At 39.1% G+C, this 15,225-nt stretch overlaps 1 protein-coding gene across 20 annotated transcripts in view; it reads left to right on the forward strand.

Annotated features, from left to right (window-relative positions):
* The first annotated feature begins 4,736 nt into the window (after positions 1–4,736).
* Positions 4,737–15,225, forward strand: part of ASG3 (SNF2 domain-containing protein / helicase domain-containing protein) — a 29,320-nt gene continuing 18,831 nt past the window's right edge. For 3 of the 20 annotated variants that reach the window (XM_088718686.2, XM_088718693.2, XM_088718697.2), the window contains exons 1-8: positions 4,890–5,019; positions 5,132–5,862; positions 6,544–6,622; positions 6,734–6,894; positions 7,343–7,474; positions 9,338–9,527; positions 11,659–11,794; positions 11,946–12,063. In XM_088718686.2, the coding sequence (XP_088574812.2) occupies positions 5,845–5,862; positions 6,544–6,622; positions 6,734–6,894; positions 7,343–7,474; positions 9,338–9,527; positions 11,659–11,794; positions 11,946–12,063 (834 nt within the window). In that variant the 5' untranslated portion in view covers positions 4,890–5,019; positions 5,132–5,844. Of the gene's footprint in view, positions 5,053–5,131; positions 5,863–6,543; positions 6,623–6,733; positions 6,895–6,948; positions 7,486–9,337; positions 9,528–11,658; positions 11,795–11,945; positions 12,064–15,225 lie in introns of those variants that run through there. The other 17 variants (XM_088718692.2, XM_088718696.2, XM_088718688.2 and 14 more) reach the window with 15 other exon arrangements.

Genomic DNA, 15,225 nt, shown 5'->3' on the forward strand with positions numbered 1-15,225 from the left:
TTCTGGTCGGCGATCTTTGGCCGAGCAGCTCTTTGGTCGGCACCCTCTCCCCGACCAGCCTCAGGGCGCACGGGGCGAGAAGCGCGCGCCTCAACTGTTGTGGTCGTCGAGGTCTTCGCCGAGGTCTTTGCTTTCTTCCTCGGCTCGGTCGGTTCTCCTGAGAGTTCGGCCGCCCTCTTCTGGAAGCGGGCGAAAAGGACTTCGCTCTTGGTCACCATTTTTGCGATGTCTGCAAAGATAAGCAAAATTAGAACATTAGAACAATAAGGAAATAAGAAGTTGCTGTAACTATCCTTACCCTGAGGACGTGCCGAGCTCAAGCCCACGTTCACCAGGGCGTCCTCGCTAATGAGGCCGTTCAGCCAAATCCCGTCCCCAAGGCTGCGGATGGTATCGAAGATCTCCTGCTCACGCGGAGAAAGCTGGGGGAGCCTGTTGATGGATTTAAGTTGGGCCGGCCTCCACCTGGGGTCAAACCCCCAGGACCATTCAGAACCCAGGAAGAAGAATTTCTCCTTCCAACCATGAATGGATGAGGGGGCACCATGAAAAAGTGGCCGACCCACCCGGAGGGCGATGTAGAGCCACTCCCCGTCTCCCGGGTTCGACTTGAAAATAAAAAGTCGCCGGAAGACGTTGACAGAGGTAGGAATCCCCTGTAGTAAACACAGTGACAGGAAACCCATCACTGCCCTCCAAGCGTTTGGAGTGAGTTGCGCCGGAACCAACTGGCATACCGCCAGCAACTCATTCACAAAGCCGTGAAGAGGAAATCGGAGGCCGGCCCAGAGTGACTCCGAGTGCACTCCGATCCAGCCTACCGGAGGATCGGTTACCCGATCCCTTCGCCTGGCGGGTTCCAAACGGAACCCGTGAAGAGGGAAAAACCACTCTTCGGTCATCTCGACCTCCAGGACACTCATGGTGGATACTACTTCGCTAGGCAACGAACCCATTACAAGAGAGGGAAATCAAAAAGAAGGGGGACCTGGGAAAGATGCCGGAGAAAAGGGACTTCGGTCTGAGGAAGACTGGAAGAATAGGAAGCTGGAGGCAGAAAGCAATAGAAAGAGGACAGGGGGCCGGGGGAGAGTTTATATAGACCTCCCCAACGGCCCGAATCAGCGAAGAAAACACTGCGTCCCGGTTAGATGATAACACGTGTCGGTCTAAAAGACAGAACGACGCATTTAATTAGGGCTAGCGCTTCGAACATCGAAGCGCCCCATCGGATCGTGCGGAAAGGCGTCCGCAATCGAAGATCGTGCGGCCCCATCATGAGCCCACGACGCGAGGACGCTTCGCAAAAAGTGCCTCAATAATGAGGCTTTTCGGGAAGGAAGAGACGCCGCCTATTAAAGGCACCTCGAAGCTTCCGATAATTCAAAACGCGCAGTAAATCGAAATTTTCGGAATTCGTAATGACCCAACTAAAGCTACTTCCCGCGCTCCAGCTGGTAGCCAACTGGAACTCGGAAGTCGGGGGGTAGTGTTGGGGGAAAAACCCCAAGTCATATATCCACGGAGGCGCTCAGCCAAAGAGCGCCGACCGGAAAGCTGCTCGGTCAGAGAGTGCCGACCAGAGAGCTGCTCGGCCAAAGATCGCCGACCAGAAAGCTGCTCGGCCAAAGGATGCCGACCAGGAAGGCGCTCGACTAGAAGGCGCCGACCAGAGTGCGCGCCAAGAGGTGCCCAACCAAAATAAGCTGTTCGGTTAGAAAGTGCCGACCAAAGACAGCGCCGAGGCGCTCTGCTAGAAGGCGCTCGCCTAAAGGGCGCCGACCAGGAGTACTCAAAGCAGTCCCGCCACAGGGCGCCCCATTGGGCGATCAGCTCGGCTCGGCACCCTTGCCGAGCCGATGCCTTAACCAAATGTTCAACCTCCGCCTAAAGTCCAAGGGACTTGACAACTCCTGCGGCTTGCGACCTGCCACTATCTCCAAACCATCAAGGCATAAGATCTCCTCAGGCGTTCGGCACGACCTGCCATTAATGCATGAGACTCCCTCAAGTCTCCGATGCACTCAGGCATTTAATGAACACGGCCCAAGACGATCTCCGGATCACTGAACCATCAGAACGTATGGCTCTCCCTGACCGCCGGTTCATTCGGTAATAAATGCACTTACCATCTACGGACCCCAGGCCTACCGCAGCCGGCGGTTCAACCACTCCAACAGGTCCGATCGACCGTGACAACTCCCTGATTCCGGTCTGATCCGGTCCCGTTCTCCATTACGCCATTAATGGGCCACATGGTGCCCAATTATTACAAAACAGGACAAACCTCCTGTCACCTCCCAGGTAACAAAAATCCTCCTATAAAAGGAAACCTGGAGGGAAAAGGGAGAGAGGACCAAAAACCAGAGAAAAAACCCGGAGCTGGAGAGAACCCTCCTAGACCGGGGGAAAAAGGAAGAAAACAGCACAGACACAATTGAACACGAGATTCTTTTTGTCCTCTCCACATACTTGCCCCCTCTGACTTAGGCATCGGAGGGCCGGCGCCGGGGAGCCCGGCCACCGGTTTTCTTTGCAGGACTTGCACATCCCCCCGCAGCGGAGGACGCAGCCAGCCGGCGCACCACCGTCCGCCCCCTGCAGCAGCGGAGCTCCTCCTTCCCCGGCTTCACGGCGGCCCCCGGGTCCAATTTCCAGCAACAATTATAAATATAATATATATTACATTATATCATAATACATTCATATGTTATGTTAAATAATTTAATATTATGTTATATTACCAAATATTAATTTACTCTAATAATTATATTACTATTATGCTATATTAACATAATATTATTTTATATTACAATAATATTATACTATATCGTATATTTATGTATTAATTTATGTTATGTTTTATTATGTTGTGTTGTATAATACTATGCAATGTCCTTTATGGTAATTTTGTCATATAAAAGTACTTTTTCAGTTTGTTTACCAAACACAAAACAAAGTACCACAGCACTTTACGAATGTAGTTACCAAACAGCAAACAACTTTTTATAACAGCTCTACTTCAAACAGCTCTACTTCCAACAGCTCTACTGCCAACAGCTCCCCCAAACAGGGCCTAAAAAATTGGATTATTTCGGAATTTTTTATCATTTCTCGTACTATTTGTTTTGCCTGTGAATTATATCTTTCTCATTGCGAAAGAGCGGCTCATATTGCAAGCGTTTTGACATTTTTTGGGCATATTCTAGGACCGATTTTGACCCCTCGAGTTTGGCCTGGTCTGGTTAGGCTTGTACACCTAACCTTTCACTAGGATGATTAGTGGAGAGTGAAAGGACATTTAGGCCAATTTCAAAAAAAATTTGGAGGACCAAAAAATACTTTGAAAGCTCCAAAAATATTTTTGGATGAAAAAAGATCTTGAGTAAATTTTTTTTTTAAAAAAAGAAGAAATTAAAAACAGCTTCTTGGAAGAAGGTTAAGAAGCTTCATTTTGGAGCTTTTCAAAAAATCTATTTTAAATTTTATCGGAAAGCTATTTTTTTTGACCAAAATACTCATAATAAAATATAATAATTACATATTTTGCCCATTCTATTATTTTTTTCTATAAATTCATAAATTTCGAGCGCACGTTTGCCCTCTAGCTCTTCTTTGAAGAGCCATTGGTCGGAAGATAGTGAAGGCGTTCATGTGGTTGACGCTCAAAACCAGCTCACATACAGGGGAGATATTGAATAGTAAATGATGGAGTCAAATGTTCCACTGTCCCCCCTGCACCTCAGCTTTGGAATCTCTTGATTACTTGCTATTGGGCCGTAGATTCTCCTATAGAATCTGGTATTCTTCCAGCGGAATATTCCTCAAAATAGATCAAGTCTTATCAAATCTTTGCAGGGGTTTACTGGTTCTAATTCCCACTCTACTCTAATGGTGCTTGGAGCTCCTTGAACTTGGAGGTCTGTTGGACTCTATGGAGGGAGCGCAATAACAGAATTTTCCTCAACAAATCAGAAAGCTGGACGGTATCACGTCATAAACCCAATACAGGACACATCTCCATCAGCTCGTACCAGTCATGCACAAATTTACATTTCACCAGTGCGCTTTCTCGCAAGCACGACTAAGTATGAAGATTTCTTATTCCAAATGTAATATATCATTTACATATTCAACACAAGTATTTAGTGTTTTACATCAAGAAATTTTACTATGCAGCCGGATATCAATGTTCTGGATTTTTTTTTTGAAAATATTCTATATCCAAAATTTGTAAAGCAAAGTTACGACAATAGAGAAATTCATATGAAGAATTAGAAAGGTAATGGGTTACTATCTTATTTAATTTTATCACTCGCAGACATTCCTAATATGTTATCGATTGTCGAGTGAGGAGAAGAAACGTTACACAACAAGCAGTTTTGGGTGAGATTTTGGGCTGACTTTATTTATATATTTATTTACATATGATGAGGGGTAAGACAGGCACTTTTAACTTTAAAAAAAAAAAAAAAAAAAATAAAGAGGCCACGCTCAAAAAAGAACAAAGCTGCTGACTGGATCACCTTCTTTACTGTTCATTATTCTGAAAATTTTTTTTGAACCCGTTGCATATCTGTCCCTCCACTGTGGAGTATTTTGTCTCTTGGTTCTGTAGACAATGCTCACGCGAGTTTAGTATAAGTGGCTGGTTTACAAATAAATAAATAAATAAATAAATAAATAAATAAATAAATAAATAAATAAAAAAGGAGAGGGGGAAAGGCGGTCCGGTGAGACCGCTCCCTCTCTGCTTCGTAGGTGCTGGCTCTTTATTTAAACCTCTCTCTCCTCTCCCTCCTTTCTCCCCCAAAACGCATCGCAAGTAACCGCCCTCGATCGTTCTATTTCTTGGCCCTCGGTGATGGAGTACGAGCGGCGGCTCGTCGTGGCGGCGGAGCTTGTCCTCTCGAGCGATCGCCGGGACGAAGGCCGCCCTCCTCTGGACCCCTCCGACATCGGGGTCTCGGCAGCACTCAAACCCCACCAGCTCGAAGGCGTCGCCTGGCTCGTCCGGAGGTACGAGCTCGGAGTCAACGTCGTCCTTGGTTGGTATTCGAAGATCCACCCACCAATCTTGATTCCAAATCTTTCCCAACGCTTGTTTATGCATTTATTGGTTTATTTGCAGGAGATGAGGTTGGGTTGCTTCGTTCCTCAAGAAACAGCTAGAAGTGAATGATTTCTTTGATTTTTTGTTCTTTTTTTTTTATCCAAGTATTTTCTTGTTACTATTTTTACATTTTCCAATTGATATAAATCTTTTCATCATTTGATTTACTTGCTTATCTTGAGAAGCATAATAAGTGCGAAGAGGATTCTTTTGAAAATTGCGTTGCCTTGTGGTCAATTTGGTGAGGAAAATTGGTTATTTTCATGTGAATAAAAGATTTCAAACAATTTATAACGGATGAATCTTTAAAAAAAGATAATGTCCCTCCTCCTTCCTATGATTTAGAATAAGCTTCTTTAACCAATATCTCGTTTTCAAGAAACGTATTCATTCTTGTATTGGTCTATGCAGAATCTTGAAAACTTTTTTTTTTTTTTTTTTGATTTGACTGTTTTGACTTCTAGGGGCCAAGAAACCTATTCATTATTGTATTGGTCTATGCAGAATCTTGGAAACTTTTTTTTTTGATTTGTCTGTTTTGAGTTTTAGGGGATTAGTTGATTTTTTGTTTTGGATAGGATCTTGAAACTTCAGATCGATTAGGTCACCCATCATGAGATGTATATAAATTCCTTCCAAAAGTAATACAACTCTTAGATCTTAGCTTTCACCATTATCCAAGACATGGCACAGATTTCAGTTTCAATGTACTGAAAAATTATACAATACTAATGGGTCAGCTGAAAGAAGTGAGTATCCCTACCTCTATGCAGCTCCTTTTTGCCTTTTTTTTTCACTTCATGTAAAACTAAATTCTTTTTAACAAGTAATTGACTATAATACACTGTGTATGTAGGGTAAACTCAAAAAACCTAGACAATTTAGGTCTTAAGTCATAATATAGTAATACTATATTAATGCTTCTAACATGTATCTTTTTACTGTGATCCTTGTGCTTTAATTATAGCTGAGACACTGTTGCCTCTCTCTCCATACTTTTGTATGATACACCCTGGGTACCAGCAGTGATCTGTCCAGGGAGTATTGCAGTAATTAACCATCTCTTGAGCTAAAAATGATGGACTCAGTGTGTATGATACTGAATAATAATGTTATTATGAAATGCAAATTGTTGCAAATATTCTTTATGGTGCCCATTCCCTAGATCTCTGCCTTTTTATTATACTGCCTTTGCCCAAAGTGAAAGCTAAGTGTGATGCTTTGCAGGAAGTCAATATGTATGTATGGCTCACTTTTCAATTCTATGTACGAATTCTTAGTTTTTCTGCCTTAGTTTTTACATGATACTTCTAAAGTAAAATACTAAAATATGTGGTTGGCACTTGGTAGATGCTTTCTTTTTAGAATGCTAGTCCATTTTTGTAGTTTAATTCTTTACTGACTTGTTAAAGCTGCATGAATTTGATCAGATGGGTCTTGGGAAGACTCTGCAGGCTATTTCTTTCCTGAACTATCTGAAGATCCAGTCCATGTCACGTGGACCTTTCTGTGCGTAAATTGTTATGAAATTTGCATAGTTTTCTTGCTGATCTGAAAACCTGAATCTTCACTGTCTACTTTTTTGGCACTTTCAACTTTTTTTTAAAAAAATTTCTGCAGTAATATTGTGTCCTCTAAGTGTCACCGATGGTTGGGAATCAGAATTTTCCAAATTTTGTCCAACTTTAAGAGTTCTGCACTATGTTGGTGAGAAGGGACATCGTTGCGGTCTTCGAAGGATGATGTATGAGCATTTGCAAAGGCAGTCTACATCCTCTGATGTAGTCTCTAACTTTTCTCATCTAACTTCTGCCTCAATTTTTTTGATTTCATAGTGATAAACTTAATAGGCATTATTTTTTATTGCCTTAGCTTCATTATATTTGTCTCAAGGCTTTAAGTATAGGTGCTGGTGGGCATGCTGGTCATCCGCTGGCAAGGTACGTGCAATGCTAAGCAGTGCCATGCTAGCAGTGCATTACACGGTGCCAAGAGTCTAAAACTCTGTCCAATTAAAAAGATAAAAAAGGAGTTAAATAGATGCCATGCTGGGTTTGGTGCTGGCCCAGCAGAGTGCATGCCAACTAGCACTGGCTAGCATCATTGTCACTCAAAAATGTTTGGTTGTTGGTTTTAACATTGTTATAATCATTTCTTTACTTTTTTTTACCATATTGCTAGTCAAAATTACTTTTGTAACTGAAATCTTCATTGATATCTTTGTAAAAGCAGCAGGAGTTATCCTTTGATGTGTTGTTGACAACCTATGACATAGCATTGTTAGATCGGGATTTTCTTTCTCAAATCCCCTGGCATTTTGCTGTAATTGATGAGGCTCAACGGCTGAAAAATTCATCCAGTGTATGTGTGAGGTTTGGATTATTTATCCATTATGTTAAAATCCACTTTTTTTGTATATCTATGTCTTATGCACATGCACAGATGCACACAGACAAGATAACATCCATGGATTTGCTAATCTCTTTATCTTCATACTATTCACTAAATTTTATTCCCTGGTGCAGAAATTCATAAAACATGTACATTATCGTTTGCTGATTTGCACAAAGTAAACCATTAAAATTGAGAAATGGTTGGAAAAAGTTTTCGAAACAGGCACTAGTTTCTTCCAGATTTTCTTGAAGCTTGTAAAATTAGAGTTTAATCTTGAGAAAATATTTCTTAGAGGCTAGATTTTTCTTTCCTCACTAGTACTCCTGTCCTCCAATTTAAGAAAACAAAAGAAGAAATGACCCAAAAATGATATAAATTATAAATATATGTATTAACATTTATGTATCTACTTACATAAAATGTCTGTTTATGTGCACACATTTCATGTTTATGCTTGTCTGTGTAAGATCTGCTGAATTTTGTTCCATGGAGCCTTCAATAATAAGAATTTTACTATATGGCAGCCTCCATATTTGGTGAGAAAAGGCTTTGGTGGTTATGGTGGTGGTTATATCATTATATGCATGTTTTAAATATGCAACACCTGCTTTAATTGTTTATGGTCAAATATGGGCAAGCCTGACGAAACCAATCAATTTTTATATGAACCAAAACTTCTGAATGAGGACCACATTTTGATTGGTACTAACAAAAATCATATTCAGATTGGTCGAAACATTTTGGATAAGATATCAAAGCCATAAACAAATTTTTTTTGATATCGTACTGTCTAGGGATATGTATGCATGGAGAATTGCAAGGTTTGCTGAATTGTTCTGAACCAAGTGGTTCAAAGTTTGTCAAACCGAATTGGCCAGGAACCAAGATGGATCAAGCACCAGAAAAGAGGCAGGGGGCGAATCGGCCCAAACACTGAACTCGATTTTGGATGTTCTGCCCTAGTTCACCCAGCTGAACTAAGCCCTTGTATAAGATCCCGAACCCCTGCGTTCCATTTGATTAATTGATCTCTCAATCTCACTCTTTATATATATAGCTTTTCTTTCCTTGAAAACTTAGCTTCCCTATTCGCCTCCGGCACTCTGATGCCTCCTCATGCCCTTGATCCTCAATCTCTGCAGCTTCTATCCTGATTCCAATCTCTAGCCCTCGCCCTCTCTCCTTCCAATCCCTTTGCCACCCTCCTAAGCCTCTTCTCGTTTTTTGGCGATGACGACACCCTCCTCCCATCCTATGAAGATGACCGACAGTGATGCCCTCTATTCCTTCCCATGATGACAACCAACAACAATGCCCTCCTCTCTCCTTGTTTGATCTCTCCACCTTGCCCTCCTCATCTTCCGGTGATGATGATGGCTCACTGGCCTTGCAGCCACTCCCTCACCCATGATGGTAGTCATCAACTCCCATGGCCCTGTTGTGGTAGCATGCCTCCCTCCCCCCTCTCTCATTCTCTCTAGATTTAGTGGACCAACACCAGATTGACACCAGGCTATGTACTATGTTGGTATGGTACGGTATGGTATCATACCAACCTGGTTCCTAACCGACACGACACATGGTATTGGTTTTGCATGTCTTGGAGAATACCCATGTGCACCCCTCCAACTGTCAAATGATGCGAAGGAAAAAATAAATAAACATAAAGTAGACCCTCTCTACAAAATACCCCTACCACTTATTTTTCTTGTATGCATTATGTTTCACAAAAGATAATATATTGGATAATTTTGTGAAAAGAAACCATCACATTATGTCTACTTTTGGTGATCCGTGGAAATGCCATTCATATTGCTTCCTTTTTTGCAGGTTTTGTATAAAGTACTTGAACAACACTTTGTCATGCCAAGACGTTTGTTATTGACAGGAACCCCTATTCAAAATAACCTCTCTGAGCTGTGGGCTTTGATGCACTTTTGCATGCCATCTATTTTTGGGACGCTGGAACAATTCCTTTTCACATTCAAGGAAGCTGGAAATTCATCACCAGGTGCCAAAGGCATTATTAAAACCATTCTCTTAGAATTTGAGAAGATAATTGTTTTGGTATGATGACTTGTTAATAAATTGGAATGGTAAGATATAAATCTTCATTCTTGATTCTAGTGTTTATAAAATCTATAACCATTTCCATTAGTATTACTTCAGTTCATTCATGATGCGATTCAGAGGCTAGCGACCCAGGCTTTTTTGAGGGATAGATTGGACAAAGTCAAATCCAATTCACTAGGAAAATGAGCCATTGTTACGATGGTTGTTAACTTGAAGAAGATTGGACTTCAAGTATGAAACATGCATTTTTCATAATTTTAACCAGTTTAGAAATTAGAATTAGTTACACATAATGAGAAACAACGAAGTATTATTCACGTGTACCATGAGGATTGTGACAATGTTATAAAAGACACTAGTTTTTGTACAATACTCTTTATATTTGTACAATGTTATAAATCTTGCTTGATAATTTGTTTTTGTAAAAGACACTAGTTTGATACTTGTTAAATTACCTGACATGGTCATGGGCTGTAAGATTCTTCATACAAAAGTGAAGATGGTGTATGCAGATGACCTAATTAGGGAACCAGATCAAATTGACATTGGACATATAAGGTGAAAAGTGAATATGCTAATAATTTGAATTTTGATGTATGGTAACATCTTTTTAATGGCTAATGTTATATGAACAACTAGATAGCCATTATACGTTGGCGATAAAAGGTTAATGGAAATTAAGTCCAATTGTCATGGTGATGTTGCATTAGTAAAAAAACATGGACATTTGTTTGTACCAAGAGATAGGTCTGCATCTGTGTCCGAGATTTTGTGTTTGAGTAACAAGAGAATTAATGAAAATAAACTTTGTTTGTGAGGTCTTTTTTAGTGCCTCTGTGTGACCTAAAAATCACCGATTGGGAGTGGTTTATCTCATTGGTGCCTTGAACCATCTCCATTGGAAAGAACTAGGACAAATTGTGTATTAGGAATCAAGCCCATCAAGGAGCAAAATAGGAGATATTGTGCTAGGAAATTCAAGTTCTCTACCACTGGTGTGAAAAATCACATGGAACGGAGCCGACAGAGTTGGGTTATACCAGAGGAAAGAAGGAAAAAGAGTTTCACAACAATAAGAGGGATCAAGGAGGCCGGTAGGTTCAGATTAGTGAATTTGCAAGTTGATTTTCGAGTTGAGACTCATCTCTAATAATATTTTGTTACTTGTTGATTGAGTCCAGAAGCTGTGCTATTGCATTTCCTATAATTCTACAGTTCCTTGCATTGGCTTTCATCTCAACTGAGATCGTGGCCTAGAAATCTGTTTATCGTAAGGGCATCATTCACTTTCTCGTAGCTAAACATTCAGCCAGTATAAAGTATTATATCTGGTGATTAGCTGGCACAATGTAATATATCAGCATAGATATTTTAGTCTCTTTTCCGACCATTCTTTATGAATTTTTAATCACTTGAGTATTAAAATTAATACATGAAGCTATGGTTAATCTAGTTTATACTTTATACTTTGTTGGTTGATATTTCAATATATCAGCCATTATGTATTGTACGAGATATTATGGTATCTCAGTCCTCTTGAAATTCCTTCTGCCTTCAATAGATGTCCTGGTTCATCTTGGTATTCTTCATCCACTGAGATAAATGACATGTTAGATTTTGAAAATGTTGGTTAATGATTTAGACGAGCAAAGAAAGGGACTTTTCAACAATATATGTTTATTGTTGTCTGCAACTCTTTACCATTATGTAAGTTTTGCTTCAGGAGATGTAAGTTTCCTTACCATTATGTCTGTTTTGCTTCAACATATGTTTAATTTTTTTTGTGGTATTCTCAACACCTCCTAGGGAATTCTGTAAACCTTTTTTCTTGATTTAGACCATAAACTACTTGACATATACATCCTATATAATTTGGCTTTTATAGGGGATGTCTGTTTTGGTGTTACAAGTGTTGCTACTATACATGGGTCAACAATTAATGTCTATGACTTATTATTCTTTGGATGCTTCATTTCTTATCTCTGGGATGTGTAGTAGCACTTGTTTATGGGATAATTATACACCATTTGGTTTATGTTAGAGGAAAATGCCTTCTACAACTGTTCTTTATGCGGCAGGTGATGTGTCAGATAAGGCAAAAAGGCAACTCAAAATACTTAAATATATATTGCGAGCGTTTATGCTCCGGAGAACAAAAGCACTGCTTGTTAAGAGTGGAATTTTGATGCTGCCACCGCTTACTGAGATCACAGTGTTAGACTCTCCACTATTGATTTAGATTTTCCTTTTCTTTTCTTCATATCAATACTTGGTGTCCTTTACAACTCATTTCAGACATCAAGATCTGCACAATTTTTTTTACTAGTTATTGATGAGAAGAATATTTGTGATGCTAAACGAATAGGTTGGTTCCTTTGGTATCCCTACAGAAGAAAGTCTACATGTCAATACTGAGGAGGGAACTTCCAACACTTCTTGCATTATCATCAGGAACTTCTAGTCACCAATCGTTGCAGAATATTGTACTTAAGTTTTCTTTCATATCTACTATATGGTTGACTTTATATCATATTGCAAATCATGTTAAATATGTGCTATCTTGCACAAATTCAATAATTGTCTGCTTGTAAATACTTTAGTTCTTCAACTGAATTGCAGTTATCTTGTCTTGTTCACCTAAATGGTAGACTACGATGGGTATTTTTTTGGAATTATTCCATGAGATCTTTTTATTCTCCAACAATTGAGATGAATAGATGCTGACTGCATTCTTTATTGATTGAATTGATATGTGACATGTAACTATGCAACCAAATAGCCCTTTGTTTGTTTCTTACAACTTAAAATTGTGCAGTTGTAGAAGTAGCAAAAAACCAAAATGAGATGTCTATAAAGCAGCTTTGTATAAACTCAACCATCGTACGCTATACCGTACTGAATCATGCAGTAAGGGGCATACCGTACTAGCTCGGTATCGATATACAATACGGAGGGTGTACTGATATTCGGTATGCCGAATCAGCCTCTATATCAAACGTACCGACATTGCGACAAAGTGGCATTGGTATGGGGCTTGGCACCAAGATGGCGTACCTTGAACTCAACTCTTTACTCTTAAGAGTGTAAGATGGATGATTGGTAAAACTAATAAGGATAGATTAAGAAATTAGTATATCAGAAGAGCTATAGGATTTGCACAACTTGAGGATAACGTGATGGAAAATCGATTGAGATGGTATGGATATGTACAATGATTTAAGGAGGCTTTGAGAGGTACTTTAGTTTGTGTTGAATATTGTAAGAAAAAAAGAGGAAGACTTAAATTAACATGAATGGAGGTTGTGAGGAAAGATATGGAGAAACTTGGAATAATATCAAATCTGGGCCTAGATAGAAATATTTGGCAAATGAGGATCCATAAAGCCGACCTCGAATAGTTGGAAAATTACTAGATGATTATGATTGTGATTAAGTCTACGCTTAACCATGAAACTTATTTCTTTATGGATGATCTCACATGGTTAAATTTTAATATTCTGCTTATAACTCATGTAAAATGATTATCTTTGATGAAGTTCTCATTTAAGCGTGATCATTTTGATAAAAAAGGTAAGTGGGTTGAACCAAATTTGTCTTCTCTTTTACAAAAATTACTGGTGCTCGCCAAATTCAAAAGTTATTGTATGGATTTGGGTTGAATTAAGTTGCATTGCTTTCTATATCTTTCTTCCAAGGCAAGGGAGCCCCTTTTTTGCTTACCGCTCGAACTTTCTTTCTGCTGCTGCTACTGGAACAGATAGAGATAAAGAAGCCTTAATGTACTTTAGTTTTTCATTCGTCCTTCTCCAGAGTTTTTTATCCTGAATGACCCTATAGAATGGGAAAATTTTTTCTATCATCAAAAAAAACAATAAAAAAAAAGTAATTTGAGTCCATCTTCGTAGTAATAACTTGTTATAGGTATAAATAAAGGTACGTAAAAGGAGCCTGGTTTGACCTTTCGATCCATTAGAAGAACCAGCCGGTACTTTTAGAAATCGAGAGGTTCTGGTACCTGTTTCGTATATTGCTAAAGCAATGGAAGCAGCACTGACTCCAATAACTGGAGCGAAGGTTGCAGCGGTAGGGACAGAGATAGTGGCAGTGGCATAGAGAGTCATGGAAGTAGAAACTACATTTGTCTGTTTCTCTCTTTCTATCTCTCACTCTTTTGCACTCTTTTTCATCTTCCTTTCTCCCCTTAGCCTTGTCCTACCACCTCTTCCAAGCTTTCATTCATCTTTCTTCCCCTCCTTTCGACTAATTTCTATATTCCAAAATTAAATTCCTTTTTCTGTTTGGTGAATTGGCTTAAAGTTTTGGTTGAGAGCAAGAACTTGGGATCGACCTTTTCTTAGATTCATTTTTATTCCTTGTAGGAGTTTTGAACCATTGTGACCTGGAGGTGACGAGTTCGAAATGCCATTGCTGAGGTAAGGCTACATGCATTTGAGTTTTGACCCTCCTCAGATCCCACAATTATGGGAGCCTCGTGCTCTTGGGCTTCCCTTTTTTAGGAGTTTTGCAACAGGGGCTTGTGGGGGATAGAAACATATGAATGTACTGAATGCTAGAGGGATAATAATTTTATGGTATTCTTTGTATAACTTGATGGTAACTTGGGTAATGATTTTGAGTGTACCACTTGAATTTACATTTCTAAATAGGGATTCTTGGGTATATCCTTCCAAATATGGGTTATTTCATGTTTACTTTCGAAAATCATTATTCTCATATATGCCCCTGTTGTTAATATATAGCTATTTTGGATGAAAAATGACTATTATCTTTTTGCATGAATACCCACTTAAAACATATGGAAGATTTAGCCCTTCACAAGACAAACTAAATGTTAAAAAAAATTCAGCTGTCTTGATATAAAAGGGAAATGTGGTCATTTTATACTTAAAAATGCTATTTATTGATGTCATCAGTCAAAAATGTAATGGAAGGGTTATTGTTGTAAAAACATGGTGAATTGATGGTTATATATGTAAATAGTGATTTTTGAGAGGTAAACATGCAATAAGCCATATTTGTAGGGAGTATACATTCAAAAATTCCTTTTAAATATCAATGAAGATTTTATTTGTTAAACTCAGGGAATATAAAATTTGTAGAATGAGAACCTTTTTTGAAGGTTTTTTTGAAGGTTTTTTTGGCATTCATGTTCTTAGTTGTGATGTAAGTAAAAGTTATTCATTTTCTCAAATAAAATATTAAAAAAAGAAATTCTGTCAAAACTGAAAATACAACGACATATATTCATATATGTGATGCTATCAGATGCATCACACATGCATCTTGTAAAGAATTTTTTAACTAAAAGCCCTATGGTGTTCCATTATGTGTAAAAATTTAAAAAAAAGAGAAAAATGCGGGCTGAATCTCACGAGGCATCATTGATACATCTTTCTTAAGAGTTTCACCAAAATGAATTTCTTTCTTATATTTTTCTCTTTTCAACTTCTTTTCTTTAGGTGTAAAGAGAGATTTCAAAAGTGCATTCAGTTTGACTATTACCCATTCTAAGACCTGAAACAGCTTACCCATGCTTCAACGTTCGGTGTGACTGTTTTTCTGCACTATTGGCTGATTCTTCCCTTAAACTCGGCATCACTGGTTCATGTGTTAAACCATACCAT

The sequence above is a fragment of the Phoenix dactylifera genome, chromosome 3 (genome assembly GCF_051530095.1).
Source record: "Phoenix dactylifera cultivar Ajwa chromosome 3, Ajwa_hap1_PhDact_Kaust_v1.1, whole genome shotgun sequence".
In the NCBI taxonomy this organism is placed as follows: Eukaryota; Viridiplantae; Streptophyta; class Magnoliopsida; order Arecales; family Arecaceae; genus Phoenix; species Phoenix dactylifera.